This window comes from Phaethon lepturus, unplaced genomic scaffold, assembly GCF_000687285.1.
Source record: "Phaethon lepturus isolate BGI_N335 unplaced genomic scaffold, ASM68728v1 scaffold20639, whole genome shotgun sequence".
Classification (NCBI taxonomy): Eukaryota; Metazoa; Chordata; class Aves; order Phaethontiformes; family Phaethontidae; genus Phaethon; species Phaethon lepturus.
Window position 1 is genome coordinate 32,331 of NW_010564086.1, and position 22,048 is coordinate 54,378.

The 22,048-nt window shown below is 39.9% G+C and overlaps 1 protein-coding gene across 1 annotated transcript; it reads left to right on the forward strand.

Annotated features, from left to right (window-relative positions):
* The first annotated feature begins 19,357 nt into the window (after positions 1 to 19,357).
* Positions 19,358 to 20,833, forward strand: TMEM200A (transmembrane protein 200A). Its single transcript, XM_010294759.1, has one exon. It carries the CDS (start codon positions 19,358 to 19,360, stop codon positions 20,831 to 20,833), a length of 1,476 nt encoding a protein of 491 aa, XP_010293061.1.
* Positions 20,834 to 22,048: the final 1,215 nt, after the last annotated feature.

Consider the following 22,048-nt stretch of genomic DNA (forward strand, 5'->3'; position numbering starts at 1 on the left):
GTATTTAAAAATTATTCAAAGAAACATTTTCACCTAATTTGCAAGCGTTTATATTTGTAGAAGTTATTCTGAATGTTAAAAGTGTTCTAGTTGACATGGTACTAAGCCTGGGTTTCTTTTTAATTTTGTGCGGAGAAAGAACACAATTAATGTTTACTGAGCAGTTGAATATTAAATGTAAAATGTGAAGTGATCCTTATGAAGAAGACTGTGTCTAGGGGCCAGCTTCGATGTTTCAGCAAGGCAGCCTGTATAGGGAAAAATAAACAAAGCCTTATATAATTTGTTTATTCTGTTAATATGTTTATTTTCTGTCTGTGTAAACAAATCGAATTTGAATGTGTGGTCTATTCAGTAATGTAGCCCTTGTGTAATCATTCATACCACAATAGAAAGATGCAGAATTTTGAATTTACATACATTTTGGCATTCTTGTTACTAAGCATATTAATAATATTGATGCTAAATCCCCAGGTTAAATACTGAACTGAAAGCTTTTGAAGAAAGTCTTGCTGCTGCCCATATGCCATAGTCATATTTTACAATAAATAATGTTTTCCATGTGCATTTATGATACGTAATTGTTTCCCCCCTTCCCTTCCCTGTAATTTTCTACAGGAGAGCTCTTCAGAAGTTCCCAGGTGGGCTGTGAACAAGGAAGCATGTTTTTAAAAAGCAAAATTGAAAGACTTTATAATTACAAAGGTCCTTTCAGAAAAAGGGCGGTAAATCTTTGATAGTAGCTTTGCTAAAGCCTTCTGAATAGACAAGGGTTTTTTTATACACACAAATATACAGACATATTATACACATCCGATATTCTGTTGCTATAGAAAGCCTACTATAAGGCCTTACTATACTATTTTAATGTTAACGTATTTTATATCTGCTTTTTGTGTGCTATTCAAAACTCCAAGCAGACTGGACTGCTGAAATAGAGAGTGAAAAATGCAAAGGTTTTGTCCCAAAATAATGACAGGCATCAGCTTATAAACACATTAGAGAAGTGAACAATATGGCCTGTGTATTCTTGTTTACAGTGGGTTTCCTCTTTTTTCCTTTAACCATTAGAAGACCATTAGAAGCCCTACAGATCTACAAACACTAAGGTGTGAATTCATCACCTGAAGGCTTGCCTGAAGTCTTAAAACCCAATTCTTTGTAAGGTTGACATATGTGGAGAATAGGACAAGAATGAGGAAGGAATAGTTGTCAAGGGAAACATTTATAATTTAATTACTTGGTGCTTAGTAAATAGAAATTTGAAGATGGTGGTGTAGGGTTGGAGCAAAAGAGCCATGGCCCAGTTAATAGATGGAAACTGGGAAGCTCTAATGTTCAAGTGCTTAAGGCTAAACCTTTCTCTAATTGCAGATTCAGACCCTAAGGGGAAAAGCGTCAAAAAATGTCTAAGTAATTTGAGAACTCAGCTGCTATTTTGAATGAAGATTCCCAGGTAACTTCTGAAAGAGGTTCTGAATCACTCTTTAAAATTTTGCCCTAAACTTTTCTATGCATTAGTTGTTCCATGAAGAGGAAATGGATACTGAACCTTTTAAAGTTTAAAAGAAAAAAAAAGTAAAAAAAAAAAAAAAAAGTAAAAGTTTCTTTTTAAAGATTTTAAAACAATTCTACTGGTGATAATCTCCTGATGACATAATTTTTATATCTATATTCCGGATGTCCTGGAATACGACTTTATATTGTGATACTGACTAAGAGTAGGTTCCAGTATGCTGGAGTCTAGTTATGATTTTATAGGTAAGAAACACGAATCAGGACTTCTTAGCTCAGAACAGCATCTCTTGCCTCTTCCATGAGCCAGTGAACAAGTGTCTGTTGTCATGTCCTGGCTAACATTGGTCCTCAAGAGTTGGCACTAGGTGGGTGTAATCTACTTACATTATCAGTGCGATAAAGGTTCTTAAATAATGAGCTGTAATACAACATGTAATACACGTGCTGTCAGAAGGAAAGGATAGGAGTAAAGATGTAGATGAATAAAGATGCTCTGAATAATATATGCCTATTGCAGCCTATACAAATCTAAATCTGTAAATCCCTCCCCAAAACACATGTTGTGTTCCTATCTGCCTGTCCTTTGTCTTGTTCTTACTGCTCCTGTTCTTTTTAAAGCAATAGGTTTCTGTGGTAACTGTTTCAGCGAAGTACAAGAAGCTGATGTGGGGCACCTGGTTAATCAGTGCTGAATCGGGGGTGCAAATGGTGGACCGCATTGGTTGTGAAGGAATGGAATGGATAAATGTAGCCTGCACTGCAGAAAATCAGAGCAGGATTGGATTAATCAGCACAGTGTGTATTAGGAGGAGGCCAGGGCAAGCCCAATTCAATTGGATTTCAGCATGTCACAGCTCTCCAAGCCAGAGTGTCTGTAATTAAATTCAAAAATCAATGTTAATGCTCAGCTGGGTGACACAGCTCAAATCAGAAGATAATCAGGAAGTGCTGGAAAATTGAAGGTTTCATAGAAATATTCTGTTGGCTGTACTGCACTTCATCAATATTCTTCAGTAATGCTTTTTCAGAACAAGTACTGCACGGTGGCGTAATACAATTAGGACTGTGTGACACTCACCAAGGACAGGTGTCACTGGGCTTATTCGTGAGTATAGCAACAGTAGAATAGAATAGGAGAGGAGCGGGGTGCTGCATCACGCATGGATTGTGAGTTTCCAAGGTAGAAAAAGATGGCACATTGTGATCTCAACTTTGGCCACCTTTCACAGCTCGCAGGACTTGAGACTTTTAGAGTGACAGGAATGTCCCAGCAGTTCTGAAAGCAGTTTAGGTGACACCATAGCCCTGCTTTAGGAATTGTGTGATCTGTTTCATACCTCAGATGGAAAGAAAATTAGAATCTCCTTACATATGCTGATCCTCTGTGGACAGGGTCACATGGGAAGGTATTTATGGCACCAGGGGACGATGATGTCATTAGCACTCTTTATTGACATTTCTGTAATGATTGTAGTATAAGTGAGAATATTTCATCAAGAAGGTTTCTGCATGTAGACTGCACGCAAGGAAGTCTTGTTTGGTAAGAGACCTATGAACTGGAGAAGCGATGATTCCTTCCAGGCTAATTTAGGGATTATTTAGGAATCTGTCCCACTGGTCCCAAGGCAGGCTGACTCATCTGGGTTTTTCTTGTTTCACAATCCACTAAGGTTCTGCCCTAGCTCCATATGGTGCACACACAAGCTTCCTGTAAAATGGGTCATTTTTTTTTCTTCTCAGATGTGGAGTTTTCAGGCTAGATTTGTGGATCTATATATGCATTATGAACTGGAAAGTTAGGAAAAGAGTGCACAGCTGGGTTTCTGTTTGCAGATTCAAGTCAGCTTAAGTAAAGCAGACAAATATTGAGCACTGAGATCCTAATACTGTGTCCCTGCTTTCAGCGTGTCTGGCAGTGATAAGCTGACTGTTGCGCTCATGTTATGACAAAGACATGTAGTAACAGCCCTTGGGAAACCATCAGGTTCAGTATTGTCATGGACTGTTCCTTCGTATATGGAAGGCTCCTTCTGTGTAAGTGGCACAGGAAGGCTACCACGTGTTATCAGTAAGCAAGTAATAGAGGTCTACTATAAAGCATCTCTCTGTGGCTTGGAAAACGTGACTTGGAACTGTATGGAGGTGGACTGTCCAAGTGAAAGATCTAAACACAGCTTTCAGCCAATCTGAAATGCTGGGGATATTCGTGTTTGCAGTCTGCAGCTGGACAGATGTCCTTCAAAGATCCTGAATAAAACATTACAACAAATAAAAATTTGCCAACAAGAACAACAACAACAAAAATAACCACGATCTGTCCTATTTCCTGATAGTACAGAAATTGTATTTCTAATTATATAGTAGGTATCTTATCTTTGGATCTTTCTCTTCTGAATTTAGCTTTTGAGGGCTACAGCAGAGATGTTGTGAGTGCCTTCTGTTCTGACCCAATCTTTCACCCACTCAGCAACTCAGCTGTGAAAAGTTGCAGAAGACTTGTGTTAAACTTTTTCTCAAGTTCACATCTATTTGAAAGGCAGAAGCATCAGATTTGGCTGAAATTTGGAATGCTCTCGGTTGGGATGTGCCTTGCTTAGAACCACACCCTGGGATGTCAAGGCAGTGTGAAAAGCCACACGCGTGTACCAGGGCAATGCTGCTGGTGTAAGTGCCTGAGGCGTAGGTGCTTCGGCACTGCTCAGAGACGGCGGCTGTGCTAGTTCGCTGTGCTGAATGGGCACAGAGCAGCCCATGACTTCTGTGAGGACTGTAGTGAGTTTTCTTGTTTCTCGTTGGTGTCTTAGCGATGCTCTAGGATAGTGAAAACTGAAGAATAAATGAGAAGCCTAAATGAAGCACCTGTGAAGTGGTCATTTTAGCCTCGGAGCAAGTGGTGGTTGATCCTTTCTGTAGAGGGAAAACAACAGTGTGATGTGAAAGGAAAAGGAGGTTCTTGTTCTGTAAAAACTTATCCTCCAGCTGAACCTGGAGGATGTGATCAGCTTCCAAATCTGCCAGCAGCTGCAAATGTATATGACTAGTTAACTCCCACAGACCCTACACATTTCCTGCAAATCAAACAGTTCTCATAACAGATGCTGCTTTTACCTTCCCATTTGGTTTCATTCTCATCTGTCATGTTTTTTCATTGCTTGCGTAGGTCTCTGTTGATTTGATTTTTTCTTGCCTCCTAGCGTGTTCTCATTTGTTATCTTCATTTTTTTTGGCATTTGCATTGGTTAAATTACATTCTATCTCTGACATTCCAGGCTGTTTGCACATAGTCGCACGATCTGGTTCATCTCTCTGCATGCTCCTCTACCTCTTTATTCACTCTGGGTGGTCCTCAGTGTTTGCAGCTCTATCAGCCACTATTTCAAATGTCAAGCTCAGTTCATATTGTACAGAACTTTTCCCTTCTAATATTTGCTCTGATAATTCTTGGGCACATTTTTAGAAAAAGTAACAGTTGTCTTTTTACTTTCTCATGTGTCTGGCCTACTGCGGTGTTGCTGCAGTACTTTAATTGCCTTGAACAAGTAGTAATTACTTTATTAACATTTTAGTCCCATAATGAACTTCCACTCTTGTATATATATACTAATCCAGCTGTCTAACCCATTTACTTTACCCAAGGCTTTCTAGGAAGTGCCTTTTCTGCAGAATCAAAGCCCTCAAGGCTTCCACAAGGAAGTGAGAGCACGAACTTAGTACCCACCTTCAGAATTGAACCATTAGGGCAGTATCTCACAAAACTAGAGATTGGTTACACTTCAGGCATGTTCTGTTTGGTGTTAACTGCACTAATCTGGATAGTCCCAGCTGTTCCATAATGTCTGTTGTATTTTAATGTCTTTTGACTTTTACTCCATACTTAGATTGTTGCTGCTGTCTTTCCACTGGGAGCAACAGGCATTGAACAGTGACCTTTAAACACAACTGTGAGAAAAGAGGAATCATAAATAAACATTTGTTTAAAAGTATTCTGTGTATTTCCTATGGGTTTTAGTGGATATCTTGAGTTACGTGTGGAAATTTTCATTTTGTTTTTGCTTGTTGCTTTAGCTGTCTAAATAAATCTGTTTCAAGTAATTTGATAACACTTCATTAGCCTTCTCCTAAAAAAATAATTAACTGGTGACATTGTATTTTACTCTTTCCTCTACACTCTGAACTGAAAACTTTATGGTGGACTGCTGTCAGCTTGCTGCTGCTCAACCTCTAACTGCATTTTGAATTTATCTCCCTCTCCCCATTTCTTCATCCTGCTTTTCTTACACAGAGTTGGTAATTTTGCAGTAGTTTCTTAAAAGAAAAAAAGTAACCCATACTGTGTCTGTTAGTACTTGGTAGTCTGTTGAGTTACACTGACCTTTATTTTCTTTTCTCCTCAGCAATGCATTCAGAAATTGGGCTAAAGATTTAGACATACCAGACTGACTGATAGCTACAGATGCCCTGTGATGAGCTGAGAAGACCCTAAAGTCATAAGCCATAAATGTAAATTTTACACTAACTGGAAAAACTTGACTATATTTCCTGTCTTCTTGACTTCTAACTCCTTAGTAAAATTATCTCTTAGTTGTTTATGCTATGTGTATTTGCATCACAGATCAACCAGCAGTTTTTAACCAGGCGCCTCAAATAACTTAGGTCATGCGTTCATTTTTGTTTAAATGTGCCTTACATAAGGTCTTGATTCTGAACATTATGCTGGCTTTGTGTAAGTCAGGAAGATATTAATTAAAATAAACTGATATTTATCTTTGTAATTAACAGTGACCATATTCAGGCTAAAGAAAAGTATGTAAAATAGCATAAAGTGATGTAGCAATAAGTGAGGACCTTGAGGAGCTAAAAAAACCTACTGTTCGGGAGTAAATTGCAACCTATAATACATGCTAATAACAGTTGACATCTTCTGTTAAGATTAAAATGTAACCTAGTATCAGTCAGCGTTGACATCTGTCCTGGTCATAGGGATCAACTGAGATCATGTTTTAAGTTACACAGGGTAGCTCACGTATGTTAGAACACAGATGCACAGACTTCATGAATGGAGGGTACTGAAATTGCGCAACACACTAGATAAGCTAGCATGCTATCAGCAATGCGTCCATTTATAGTTCTTTAACTAGGGCACCACATTTTAGCTAGCAATGCCGTTTATCATTCCTCATGTATTAGGAATATTCTCATTTTTCTCATGCCTGGCAGCCCACTGTTCCGCAAACTCCCAATTAGGGACTCAGTCTAACTGGAACAACTGGATGGAGCTGGGTTTCTGCAAAATAGCAGGACAGGCATGTGCTGATTCACAGATGCAAAATGAAGCAAACAGCAGCTCTGCCATATTTCAGAGGCCTTGGTCCCATGGAAAAGCTGTGTGTATTTGAAATGTGGGGCAAGAGGATGGAGTGTAGATGTCTGAGGTGAGTGATGCAGCCCTTTTAAGGGTCACAAAATAAAGTTTTGTGGTAGATGTGAAGTCCCCTGTGTGAACAACATCTGGGCATTATGGAAGCAAGCAGAAGTGAGGAGGTAGCAGTTCTGCTCTATTTAACTGGCCTTACTTTATGTACTACCAAGGAATTGTTTGGTTTTAACCCCCAATGCTGTTCACACGTTGTTCATGGTAAAAGAAAAAAGGGATTTACTAAGCAAATCCTGTCTCTGTATAAGTGAATTCTGCTACCAAAGCTTAAGATACAACTCCATAAATGGGACCCACAGTATTTCAGCATGTCTTTCTCTTAGCATCTCACTAGTCATAGGTTACATAGATTACTAGGTTACTAGGCTCTCTGTCAGTTCTTCCTGTTTGCGGTATCCTTCATTTTGGGTGTTACAGCACAGAGAGATTGGTTGTTATAACGCAAGTGATAAAGGAGTTGATTAAAAGTACGGAAGAAATTGTTTGTGAGGTATCATTTACATAATGGGAATGATCTTAAGCCTTCATATTGACATTTCTATTGTTTTATACATGTGAAATATTAATTTGTGTCTTGAAACTGCTGCTCTTATGTGTACTTTGTAACTTGTGTTTACTGGTCAACAAGCTGAGTAGCAGTGCGGATGCTTACAGGTTCTACTGATGCCCCCATGTGGATGTCTGGCTAGAGCACTCTAGTCTGCAGTTGAAAACATGGTTGAGTTTTACTGTTAATTTAATAATAATTTATTTCTGTGACATCCATTAATGGGCAAAAAAGTTTGACTATGTGGGATACCAAAAGTATTTTTGAACTATGCTTTCCATCCTCTATGGAATAGTGGTTGACTATCCCTTTTTTGTATCTAGCATTTGAAGCTATTGTTTACATATTGGGAATAGCATCACACTAACCAGTTTACTTATTTTTGTGGGATTCCTGAGACCCAGGAAAATTTTCATTCCATTATTTATGTCCTAATAATATCAATGATACAACAATGACCTAGTTGGTTTGCCAGCGTAGAATAAGCTAAACCTCATACACTGATTTTTCTGCCCCTGTGGATGAATATAATTATATTGTAACTGTCTGAGAGTCCACCTACACCCCTGAGTCACTGAAAGTTAGTGTAGAGATCCTGGAACTGTCTTTAAACGTGACAGCTCAGATATTGTGACCTTGCTAGTTACGGCAACAGAAACCTTAGGAGGGCCTGATTTGTCATGCTTCTTGGCAGGGTACGTTAACTTGCACAAAGGTCTTCAGTGTAAAAGACATCCTAATGCTGACCCATGTTGTTTTAATATTCCTCAGATCATAGTCGTCAAAGAAGATTTCAGAAGGCAATGACAGACCAGATGAGCGTAACAGTAGCATAGGGCCACAGCTGTGCTGAAGCAGCTCTTCCCGTTGGCCATATAAACACTCTCACCTTGTGGCTGGGGCACGCAGGGAACCCAAATTCCAGTTCTTCTTCCGAAGATCCCTTGCATGGACTTTTCTAATGACGTGGTAAAATGTCTCCTGCTCGTGGAGAGACCTGGCACCCAGGTCACCCCACTTTCCAGGCAAGTGTCCTGGCCACTGATGTAAAACTATGCTGCCAGGGTTAATGGACAGGTAGGAGGGTTGAGTTTGTGGCTTTCACAGTTACTTTTTGGTCCTAGGTCCTTAAGTTCAGCTAAGTTGGGCACTTCACTTCTTGTTTGTACCTCGTGCCAGGCACTGAGATTTTAAAATACAACTACCAGAGTAGATACCCAAGTACTTTTCAGAGTTAGGCTCTTACTTTATTCGAGTGTGTTTGAAAAACTGGTCCTAGGTCTCTGACAGTAAACTGAGAATGCTAACTCCTACTCCTTTGAGTTTGTACGTTTTATAGAACAAGAAGTATTTTCTAGGTCAGAGGGAAAGCTTTGCTCAGACATCTTAGTTGTGGAGCAGATAGATTTGATTTTGTATCCAATATGCCTTCTTCGAAATACGAACTTCATTTTGTTCCTGATATTATTTGATCTTACAATCATTGGGCTTGTATACGTTGGGAAATTAAGAGTTGTTAGAACCTGCTAATTAACATGATTAACTGAACATGTAGTGCAGATAAGGACATTTGTTTGGTCTCATGACAGCTGGTCACTGCCTACATTAAGTGTGTGTCTAGGCTGGAGGTTTCGCCTCTGACTAAATCAAGCAACGGCTTGCTAGTTAAGCTAGATGGTGTGAGTGTGAGCAGCAGCCAGAGCACTCCAGCACTGTTTGTGCTTATATGCCTCCACACCAAGTGCCTGACACCGTTTTATTCAAAATTTTGTGCGTAAGAACTGAAGAACCAGCAATCCTAGTACTTGTAAATTAAGATATTTCCTAACATTTTCCATCTTGTTTCATGTTTGTTTTTTATTAGGAAACTGGATTTATCTGGCACACTGAGCCCTGGAGTGTTCAGTCATGCCTTTCCTTTGCAGTAGATGACAGAGAACATACCTTTTACTCTGCTTTTACACATTCTGTCTTTTGGAAATATCTAGAGACCTTTATAAAATTTGTTTCATGCCTTGTGATTGATAGCTGATCAATGCTCTGATCTGCATTGTGTGAGCTTGCTTCAGAATCCCCACTAGTTCTGTGCCTTTTGGATTTCAGTTCTAGGGTTGATAGGCTATAGTATTACCTCACAGTTTTCCCTTTCTTACTTCTGAAAGACGCTCTGTCTTTTTATTCTTTGCCATGTCTAAAAGATAAAACCTGGAAAAAAGCAAACTAGAATAAATGCATAAAGATCCACACCCTTCTTTTACACATTTTAAATTGTGGTCATGAAATGATTATTTTCAATAAAAATGTTTACTTTCTATTTATACTGAAAGCAGATAGATTGCATGGCATAACAGATGCAAAATCGTCTACTTATTTCATCTGTAAACATAGATAACTCAGGATCTTTTCTGATTACCGAATATGAACACTAATAATGTGAATGGACAAATGTGTCTAAAACAATTCTGAGTATTTGGCTAAATAGCCAGTATCTGCTTCCATTTGTGGTACTGATTTTCACTAGAAAATAGGTTTATGCACGCTAAAGTGCTAAAATAGCTTAGAAACAGATTTTGTCTCTTTAGTCATAAAGGACAGTTATCACCTTACTCAGTTTAGGCTAAAAAGACCCTAGCTGTTTTGTAGTAGAAAAACTCAGACAAACTGGAGAATGCAAGCAAATATAAGCAAAAGTAAAGCCTAGTATATACAGTTTTCATTTTTCTATGTGTATATTCTATTTTTTTCTTCTAGGAAGAAAATGAAAAAACTTTATTAGTCAATCACCTTTTAAGCAGCTTTTCTTCAAACCTTACAAATCTCCTATTTTTGTTTCCTCAGTCTTGTTTTAGCTCCCTCTTGCTTTTTGTTGTAGTTCTGTAATATATTTTGGAACAGAACATGATGTATCTGTGTGTAAGAAGTGAAAATTTCTGTGCCTAAGTAAAGAAGTTATTGGTGCACACTCCTGAAAACAAGTTACAGCTCTCAATTTATTGAGAATTTAGTAACAGTGAATACAGAGATTATGGTAGGCATTCCACAAACAAATACATCCAGTACCTGAGAGCTTGTCTTTCTTTAGCCTGTCATCTAGGACCTGAGCTAAGCTGGTACAGCTACAGAGAGCAGGACAGCTGGGCATTTGGGACATCACACGTGACGATGGTGGGGCAGGTGGGTTTACGCTGCACGAGACAGGTGTTTTGCGGATGGAGAACATGTTTGAATCAGCGTATGATGACTGGGAAGCTGTTCTAGACATAAGAGACCTGGTGCCAACCTCATGCTACATGAGTTTTACATTGGTAAAATCCATGAACTTCTGCAGTCACACCTGATTTACTACAGCGTGCCAGTAGATGTAGTTGAGGACAGAACAAATGTAAAAGTGAGAGCAACTGGGCCAGGCAAAAGCTTGTAGACCAAATCTAGGCCAAGTCAGAGAGCAGTGTCTTGAAAGCAAAATACAGAAACTCAGGTTCCTTCTTTCTCCCTTTGATGTGTGCTCTGTGCTTTTGCGAGTGGCTAATGAGCTCTGTGTAATGCTGCCAATATTGAATGTTGCTGATTTTGCACAGAATTACAATATATGACCCACTGAAAGGATCAGGCTGAAGAAGAAGTAATAGCAAAGAGGATAAGCAGCTCAGGCATTCATCTTTGTGCGGTATTGCTGGGTGTTCATCTTACTTTTGACCATGGCATAATAGTTGAAATAATTAGTACATTAGTACATAGCTGATACTGTAAGTGATGAAGGTATTCAGAAGGGATTTTTCTTTGGTGTGATTTAAAGAATTCAATCAGTGCGTTCCCTGAATCTGGGTAACAGGCATCCTCACTTATCCTCAAAAATACTGAGGTGGTAATTTTTAGTTCAAATTCCATAGTTACTGGTTGGTTATTTCAGGTTAGTTTAGAGCCAAATAAAATCCCAGGTGATTTCAAAAAAGGAGCTTCATGTTAGTAAGATGTGAAGAAAGGCACTCATAGACTGGAGCAAGTTCAGCATGGGTCCCTCAGGGAGGTCGGCGGATGAAGCTCTTGCCCTACGAACGGGCTGAGCAACTGGGGCTGGTTCAGCCCTGGAGAAGAGGCGGCCCTGGGAGGACCGAAAAACAGCCCCCCAGTACCTACAGGGGGGTGATCAAGAAGCCAGGCTCTTCACAGTGCCACATGGTGTTGGGACATGAGACAACAGACACAGGTTGCAACAAGACAGGTTCAGACTCGGTGTAGGGAGGAACTTTCTCCCCGTGTGGCAGCGGGGCGAAGGCGCAGGCTGCCCAGGGAGGCTGCGCCGGGTACGTCCTGGGGTTGTTTCTAGACCAGACTGGACACAGCCCTGGATAACCTGGTCTGACCCACACAAGCTGGTCTGTGAGCAGGAGGTTGGACTAGAGACCTCCTGAGCACCTGCTTAGCCTGATATATGATCATATGATCCTATATCCACATTGTGTCTATGAATCAGGGCGCTCACTGGCTGAGTCAGCCATCTTGGATGGTATGTCCCAAAATTTAATTTCAAAAATAAAATGGCACTCTTCAAGCTCCCTTCCCTGTGCTCTCTAAAGGAAGGTGAGGCTTGCATTGCTGTGGACACAAACTGATTAGCTGTCAAAGCTTGGGTATTGATCAGTCGGATCTTTGTAACTGAGTTCTATTCCTTGTCCTGTTGAGAGGTACACTTAATAGTAATAAAGTCTAATTTTACCAGACTGGTTTGTTGGGTTTTGGGGGTTCTTTCTGGATTGGGGTTTTATTTTTCAAAATAAATAATAATAGTAGAGCGTTAAAGGGGTTTTGTTGTAATTTTGTGAATCGGGGTAATTTTATAACCTTTCCGCTGAGTCATTATGAGGACACTTAGTGTAACAGCTTGAGGAAGGCTAGATCAGGTAGTTGGGCTACTCGGAGTCATACTTGGACTTTCCCAGCTGTGAGAGTCCTGCTTTTGACACAAGGCAGTGGACAGTCATAAAGGTCAAGATAGGGAATGCCCAGGCTTGCTAATGAAGTAGGGTGGATGTGAGTCCAAACGGAGATTTGGTATCCTCAGTGTGGATACAGCAAATATATGCAAATAATCACTGTTTTTGTCATTGGGGTGTCCATACTTGTAGTAAAAGAAGGGAGCTTCAACTACTTCCCACACTGGAAAGTTGCATCAAAGTCACTTTGATAAAAGGGAACTGTACCCCTTTGTACAAGGTAGAGGTACCTCTTTGAATGTATTTCAAACCAATGTGACATAGTATAATTATAGAAATGTGTATAAAAATGAGATCTGTTGACTTATATAACTCTTATTAAGGCCTGGATTTGTTTTTAAAAAAATCATTTTCCCTTCTTAGTTTGTTTCAGTATCCAACATGTTATAGTAGAACAATGAGCTGTTTTGTTGCTCTTTTGTTCCTGATGTGTGCTCAGTCCGTTATTTAGATCCGCTCCAAATCAATGGTTTTCTGTCTTTCACAATTTGTGGACCCCCTGGATTCCTGAAAGCAGTAAAAATTTTAATTCTATTTAGAAAGTTCTCATGTGGCATACCTAGTTGTCTTTCACAGATTCTGTAGATGCAACTGCTGGACCCCTGAGGTCTTGCTTGGACCAGTACAGTGCAGATTTGAAAAACATTGCCAGGTCTAGATTTTATAAATTAATGGATCACAGTCGGACCTCACATTTCCCAACAGATTTTGATGTGTCCTTAGTACCAAGCTTTTATTTTCCTCTTATGAGTGCAAAGATTTTGCTATTTAACATGGTACTATTGTAAAGCAAATACAGACTATTTGATACAGCTGCATGGTCTACCAATATCCAGGGAACCTCAGTTCTTAATCTCTGCTATGGACCTTCTGCCTGCTGCTGCCACTCGGACACCCTGGTGCTCTTGCATCTCCTGACCCACGCGCGGCTTGCCTTTTCCTTTTTATGCTGTGAAACTGCTTGCACGATTTGGCCTGCTTCCGTAATCTGACTGGCAACCAGGAGGTTAAAAGGACATGATCAGTCTGTAAGCTTATCCCTTTACAGCCTAAAAGAGGCACCATTAAAGGGAATTTGAATCCAAAAGGTTTGTTTCAGCTGTAAATTTCAAAGCTTTAATGTTTTAAATAGGCATGCAATTTCCTATCCTTAGCTTTTGCCAGCATGACTTTAAAATCCCAGCTGAGATTATGAAGATTTTTAGTACCACATTTCACATGCTTTCTTCTCACCTCTTGTCAATTAAAGTACACTTAAGATACCCTGTGATCATGAATACAGAAGATGTCTTTTGCTTGCTTGCTTTTCTTTTTTAATCTGTTCAATCAGCTCATTTTTTGAGGAATGGATATGAAGAGAGGGATGTATCATAAGATAGTCCCATTGGTGTGCTAGGCACTTGGAGGGGGCTGCTTGTTAAACTGCTAAATAAAAATGTGATTTGGGATGTTTTTTCTGCTTCTTGTGGAACTACCCTCTGTTTGGCTATTGCTGTATTATCTCTACTAGAATGCTTAATCCCTTTGGTCCTATAAAATTTCATATTTTTACCTTTGGAATAGAACAGGTTGTACCAGATGTCAACCTCTATGCATAGATAACATATTGATATGTATATATTAAACATCAGGAGAGAAGTATAGATGTGTTAAATACAGCTTAATATTGATTTGTTTACTTGGTTATCTTGTCATTTGCTTAGCTTCTAAAGGATAACTGGGTGTTACTTGTGTAGGCAGCTCCTAGCTTCAGAAGGTCTCTGAGTCGCTCCTCTTTCCTGCCATACTTCCGCAGTCGCTCCTCTTTCCTGCCATACTTCCCTGCGGAGGTGTCCGGGCCGTTGAAGCTGCTCTGTGCTCTGCAGCCACGCTAGTGAGTCCCCAGGTCGCCTGCCTCCTGCCTCCCTTCCTTTTCTCTGGGCTGGCCAAGTGGGATACGGGTAATGCTGGCGGCATAAATGCACCATATTTCTGTCTGATCATCAGCGATAGCCTGATGTAGTGATAGAAAAGAGGGATCCTCATCCACCTGTGCTAAATTACAGTTTGTCTATGATAATTTATCTATGTCTTACCTGTGTGTCACAGGGTGAATCTTACCATTTCTTTGTTGATTTGAATACTTCGTTCTTCGCTTGATGAATGGAAGGCCTGCGGTTACTCACGCTAAACTGTTTTGTGAAAACTGTTTTTTTTCTTAAGTTTCCCTTATGACAGCCTTTCCTTGAGCATCTGAGCAACCTGTCCCCATATAGAAAGCTGATGAAGGAGAATCCCCTCCCGCCTCTCTGGCAGCCGTGGCTCCGGGGCTCGGGTAGCCAGCGTAGTGTAAGGGAGGAGGACATGTCACTCCACATCCCAGACTGACGCTTCTTTTCTCATTACCCATGTCGCATCACATGTGCAAACCTTTACTGCATGAATTTATTCCTCTGCCTATAGTATTCTCCGCTTAGATGGGCTGCAGCCCCTCTCATGGCTCCTTACACCCCCGTACTCCTGCGGGTGTTACGGGTAGCCAGCGTAGTGTAAGGGAGGAGGACATGTCACTCCACATCCCAGACTGACGCTTCTTTTCTCATTACCCATGTCGCATCACATGTGCAAACCTTTACTGCATGAATTTATTCCTCTGCCTATAGTATTCTCCGCTTAGATGGGCTGCAGCCCCTCTCATGGCTCCTTACACCCCCGTACTCCTGCGGGTGTTACCCAGGTCTTTCCCTCCGGCTCCTTTTCTCTGTCCTTGCCGCATGGCTCTCTGCAGGCCCTGCTGAGGCCACAGTCCCCCGAGATGGCTGTCAGTAGCAGCTGCTGAGGGGTCCGTCCTTTCTTCGTGCGAAGGGGCATGTAACAACCCGTTACTCCATTTGCTGCTGGGGTTTTTAGGGCATCTCCTAGAAAGCGTGCCAGATGCAGAGGACCGGGCTTAGCCGACGGCCTGGATGAAGGGTGAAGCACCCCTTGCTGATGGCCATTGAAGAGGTTAGAAGCGTCAGGAGCCGGAGTCAGTCTACTCTGTGCGAACAATGCAGAGAGAGAGCAAGGGCGAGAGCAGGCAGGAGCCGTGCTACGGGATCTCCTCCAAGACAGGCTTTCTTGGGTGACCTTTGGGTGGCTGACAGGGCTGGAGTCAGGGCCACTCTCTAACAGCAGCACAAAGCAAAGCGAAGCTAAATGCAGAGGTAAGTCTGGGCCACCGCTTCTTTCAGGACTAAAACTCTAATCTGTCCAGGCCTTTGGACCTGATGTTCTCGCTGGAGATGAAGCAAGGAGAGCAACTGCGAGGTTAGAGTCACTCAACATCTGTTCTTCAGAAGGAGCTTGGGAGCCGTGGTGCTTTTGTGTCGGCGAGGTGGTTGTGTTTTACAAAACGAATTACAGGCCTGTCCCTTTCGTTTTGTTCTGTATTCGACATCCAATTTACCATTATTCGATTTGTTTTAGAGCAAGCCTGTGTCTTCCACAGTGCCGCTTCAGAGACGCTTTCTCAGCAATTCGCGTCACCTTTGTTTACCTCCGAGTCAACCTCTCTAAGGTTTGCTTGTTCAGAAGTTTGAATTCAGACTTTGGGGTAAAACTAAAATGTAATCGTTGTACTAAGTTAAATAAGAGAAGCCACATTTGTCACTGGCACTCAGTATGGCTGTTATGTGGTAAAACTAAACAGATTTGCAGAATAAATAAAATGTATTTACAGTGTCACTTTACTCTAAATATAATATTTTCTAAAAAAAGTTTCCATCTTTAATATGCACTTCATTGTAATTGGTTTCTGAAAAGCTGTCAGCATGAAGTCATCTCATACCAATATGTTTGTTAATACTGTTGACTTTATTAGAGGTAGAAGAGGTCAAAATTCAGCTGTTAATAACTGTGGCTTATTACAAATTATTATTTACAAACCTGGTTGTGATTTTTTCCATGCAGTAAGATTTAATAATATTGATGTGAACTCAAGAAAGAGGAAAGAGACTCTGCGTATGGAATTTGTTTGTACCTTGTTGCAGCCAGACAGTCCCTCCCCTGCGCCCACACTCTGACACAGGTGAAGCGAACAGAGGAACGGCATGTTCCCCTGAAATGCGAGGAGGAGGCCAGCCATGTGGCCTGAGAGCCCTCACTTCCTCTCTCACTGTCACTTTCAGAGATCTCCCATTCTATCTGTCCTTCAAGTTACTGGGGACCAATTAATAATGACATTGAGATGTGGTTTTCCTGCAGTTTTTGCAAAATTTGCAAGTGAGAACTTTCTATAGAAAGACACCCCAAGACGTATTTTTTAGGAATGTTTTTATTGGCTCTACTTTTCAGAGTTAGAGAGGAGCTCTTGCTAGAGGTCTGTTTAAAATATTTAGCAAGCAGAGGTGAGCTTACTCTGTTCACCCTTTGGTGCAATCCAGGTGGCTGTGGTAAGCACAGCACAGTACACGAAATAACAAGTCCTGCCAACAGGCAGAGTGTGGATTTAGCGCTAACCTGCCATACCTGTGGAGTTCCTTGGCAGCCCTGAGAATGGACAGAGTGGGTTGATGTGTGCCTGTAAAATACCACATGAATATGGAAAATTCTTATCCCTCCCAAAAGATCTGGGATCTGGAAAAGAATAATGGAATAAACTAGGTTATAGCTAAATGATCTATTCATTTCAGTAAAGATATGCCATAATTATCTTAATTTATTTCATAGAGAAACCTAATTACATTTAATTGAGTCATGACAAAATACAACAGCTTTGATAATGGATAAGTCCTATTTATTTCTGTCTAGAGATTCAAAACATTTTTCTACAGAATAACGATCTTTTGTTTTGTCAGAAACCCTTAAACACATAGGCATATGAGGAAGTTTTGTTTTAATTGTTAAAGACCATCAACATCAAATAACTTCAGGGGATTTTTAAATTGTTACATTTAAAAAAAAAGGCTTTTCATGAAGCATTCAAGAAGTTAATTGTCATTAAACTATTGAAATTGCCCAGATAGCATAAAAATGGCAGTAAATTGGAAAGGGTGAGAATTTCCCGAGAGATTTAGGAACATGAAACCTGACACTACAAGTGAAATTTCTGAGATTTTTGGAATAATGCTATGAATTTCTCTTTCATAAATTCAGAAAATGCTGTATACTTAGCACCCTTGGCCATTTTTCAGGTCTTTCCTTCGTAAAGAAAAGGTTTCTCACAGAGAGAGAGAAAGCGCTCTGTTCTTTAATAATGATGATGCAGGGAGGGAATTCAGGTTGCTACTCTTTCTGTCTGTCATCTGAATTGCTGGCTGAACAGATAATAAAGAACACTGACTACATTTTTTTTCTGGATTAGTCCTTCCATTTGGCCACTGATCTCAAATTCCCTATTGACTTCATAGTCAACTTCATAGCTGACTTCATGGCAGGTTGGACCAGTTTCTGGTTTTAGGCATGCTTATGTGACACCTGTTTACAGTGTTGGAAATCTATGATGGTTTCCAAATACAGTCTGTTTGTCTGTTTCTTACACCATGATAGATCTAATCTTTTCTTGCAGGGTCTACTGTTAGAATTTTTTGTAAACAGAAATGTTTACATTGTAAACAGAGCTGATGAAAATTACTGCCTGTAAATTGCAGGCAGTCACCAGTTTGCTTTGCCGCTGCTTTTCAGCCTCTTACTTTATTCACCCAGCCCAACTTTAGCTTTGTCCGCTTGTTAAACCATCCCCAGCTTTGACATGGAGCCTTTTCCTCTGCAACAGACTGTCAGCTTTTCTTTACCTCTGAGAAAGAAGAGTTAAAGAGAACCAAAGAGAACACCAAAGAGAAGATATTTTTTTCATACCTGGCTTATAGTATCTTCATTTCACTCTAGATTATCTAGTATTCATTCTAATATTCATTAATTAAGCTCAGAAACTATACTTGAGTCTGATTATAAGATGCCTTGTAAAATAAAATACAGCTATTGTGAACTGTATTGTTTCATTTGTTATTCTTACTCATAAAAAACTATCAAATATGGCTTTCTCTTTTTAAACCCATGCTGGTTAATGTTTCTCATGTAATAGACACCCAGGTATAAAAGTAAATCTAAAATGAAAAAAATTTCCTCATAAAATGAGGAAGCTTTGAATTGAAAATTTTTGAAGATTTCTTATCTGGTAAACTAAACTGAGCTACTTGATTTGTAGTCCACGAGGAACCAAGAAGGGGAGTAAAAAGATCTAGATATGCGTAAAAGAGCATCAGCTTTATTAGGAAAGGCAAAAATGATTCTGCAGTTCAGCCTCTGGTGATCTGAATAGGCTTAATAAAAGCTTCTTTAAATCATGGAATAAATACGTATTAATATATGCTGAAATCTATAACGGAAAATCTTTTAAAGGGGATATGTAGAATGATCTGTATTCATAGTCATTGTGTGTCATAGCAATTTTTAAAAGAACAACTAGCTAAAGTGCTAAAATGATCTAAAACACATACATAGTAATATATATCTTGACTTTGCCACAGACTAGTCCAGAGATAAATCATCTATTAAGACTTCTGAATATTTTCATCTTTAATCCCGATACATCACCACTAAGAGCACTAGCTTTCTGCTACTGTCTGTATCGCTGATGGAAGATTTATCACCTATATTTACAATGATAAAAGACTTTTGGAAATTTCTTTTAAGATGTCATGGGAATCTCAGCATTATGCTATTATGTCATAACTGTCTTAAGATATAGCAGCTTTTTTAAAGTCATGAATATTTTGATTATCAAGAAATATCTACAGATTCACTAAGTGCTCTTTATATTTGCGGACAGTACCTTTGCTTGCCTCAATATTTCTGGTTTTTTCTCTTTTTTTTTTTTTTTCCTCCAGGGCACAATATAGAACTATGATAGCAACCGGCGGAGTCATAACAGGACTGGCTGCCTTAAAAAGGCAAGACTCTGCCAGGTCTCAGCAACATGTAAATCTTGCCACAGCACCAGCTTCTGAGGAGAAGAAACCAGTCAGACGCCGGCCCAGGGCAGATGTAGTAATTGTCAGGGGCAAAATCCGTCTCTATTCTCCATCGGGATTCTTCCTTGTTTTGGGAGTGCTTATTGCTTTCTTGGGAATTGCAATGGCCATCCTTGGATACTGGCCCCAAAAAGAACAGCTTTTGGAATCTGAAGATACTCTATCTGTAAATGAAACCCAGGTCCTGAGAAGCCAAGGAAGCATTTTACTTCGTTTCTTTGAACAGCATGTGCACTCGGATAAGATGAAAATGCTGGGCCCTTTTACTATGGGCATTGGAATCTTCATTTTTATTTGTGCAAATGCCATTCTGCATGAAAACCGTGACAAGGAAACAAAAATCATACACATGAGAGACATATACTCCACTGTAATAGACATCCATACCTTGAGGATCAAGGAACAAAAGCAGCTGAGTGGTGCCTTCACTGGCTTGTCGGGGGAAGGAGAACTCGGGCACAGTGGGATCTCATGCGCATCACGGCTGGCTGCGAACACGGTTGCGTCTTTCTCTGGCTTCAAGAGTAATTTTAGAAAGGATAGTTCTGCTGAAGAAGATGAGATTACCCTAAATGAAGATAGGACCACTGGTAGCCTCCTGCCACCTCTGCTGACAGAACAGTCTAGTTCAGTCTTTGGACTTTACCCTGCCTCCAGCAAGGCTTCAGATGACAAAAACACTAGCTCTATAAAGTGTGAAACAAAATCCATTGTATCATCTTCCATTAGTGCTTTCACACTGCCAGTAATTAAACTGAATAACTGTGTTATTGATGAGCCTAGTATAGACAACATAACTGAGGACTCTGAGATCACTAGGAGTCGGTCTAGAAATCTGTCGATGGATTCTCTGGCCATTCCACTAACTGATACCAATGAGTCCTACAGACCGGCCGCTACCATGCTGCCACGACACAATTCATTTGTGGACGCTCCATCTGATCAGTTCAAATCTTCTATGACTCTCGGACCAAGCACAGGAAAGCTTTTATCCCCTGGTACTGCCAGGAAACAGTTTGGGTCCAACACATCTTTGCACCTTCTGTCTTCACATTCGAAGTCCCTGGACTTGGACAGGGGTCCGTCTACGCTCACTGTCCAAGCTGAACAAAGGAAGCACCCCAGCTGGCCCAGACTGGATCGGAGCAACAGTAAAGGGTATATGAAACTAGAAAACAAAGAGGACCCGATGGATAGGTTACTCGTGCCACAAGCAGCAGTCAAGAAAGACTTTACTAATAAGGAAAAGCTTCTTATGATATCAAGATCTCATAATAATTTGAGTTTTGAACATGATGAGTTTTTGAGTAACAACCTGAAGCGAGGAACTTCTGAAACAAGATTTTAATATTTAAATTGCAATTTAGAAGATGTCCTACAGTATTTTTAAAAAAAAACATTTTGACAAGTGTTTCCTTTTCAGTGAGACTAGTACAAGCCTGTTTTTAACCAAATGCTTAACAGCCCATTAAAATTGGCTTGTGTGAACAGAGGTCTTCATCTTTGTAATGCCAAGAGTTTTTTGTCTTAGTAACATGCAGCTGCAATACTGTACATTATCATTGCTCAGAGAGTTTTGGTATGATTGATTCGTTTTTCCCAAGTCATTATTTCTTTTGGTCTATATAAGCATGTTACTTTTCATCAATTTGACTCCAGAAGCCTGCATTAGGAGAAAAGCTCCATTTACCAGTAAGTTCTGTTTATTTAATGACTGCAAGAGTCTAAAAAAGGTGCTTGCAGTCTAGAATGGGAAGTGAGCAGGAGCACATACTGGAATTGTCACATCCAGGCCTTTACCCTAGGTGTTGTCTTTCACATACGGTACATCTCAGTAACTGCAGTCTTACCATTGTCATTGTGAGAAATTTGTTTACATATTGGGGTGGGTGGATAGAAAAGAGTGGGTATAATTAAAACCATTTTTGTGAATTCATTGTAATTGGTCAAGTTGAATACCAGTGTTGTGAATTATTAACTATGCTTTGTACAATAATCTTTCTACATCCATTGTAACTTAATCCTGTAATTCTTGGAAAACATGTATAAAGTAAGGAATCTGAAAATTCTTCTGGGATTAATTCTCTAAACCACTTAGATTGGCAGCAGTTTTAGAATAAAAACATACAGATTCAATTAAAATCATAGGAACATGATGAATGCCAACAGGATTTTAGAAACATGGTGTATAATAAGATGATACTGTGACATGCATCTGAAGAGAATAATGGAAAATTAATATATTGCCTTTCATTACAATAGCAAAAAGCTAAGTAACTAGATCTCTATGTTCAAAATACTGATACAAAGCATACAATTCAATACGTATACTAACATAGTATGGAAGCCCCTTGCCTAAATTTTCATATATATTTCACATAATTACTGGCGCAGTGGTTCACTGGAGGCTTAACTGTGGCAGTTTGCATTCCAAGATTTTGCAAAAGGAAGTGACATTTAAAACAATGTTTTTCTCAGCAAAGCAAGCTTCACAGATGACACTTGTAGACTATTGCTAAAGAAAACGAGAATTTGAATATGCATACCAGAAGATTTTCATGTA

What these genes read in the sequence shown, in the direction of transcription:
- TMEM200A (XM_010294759.1), top strand. Translation starts at nt 19,358, where the DNA reads ATGATAGCAACCGGCGGAGTCATAACAGGACTGGCTGCCTTAAAAAGG.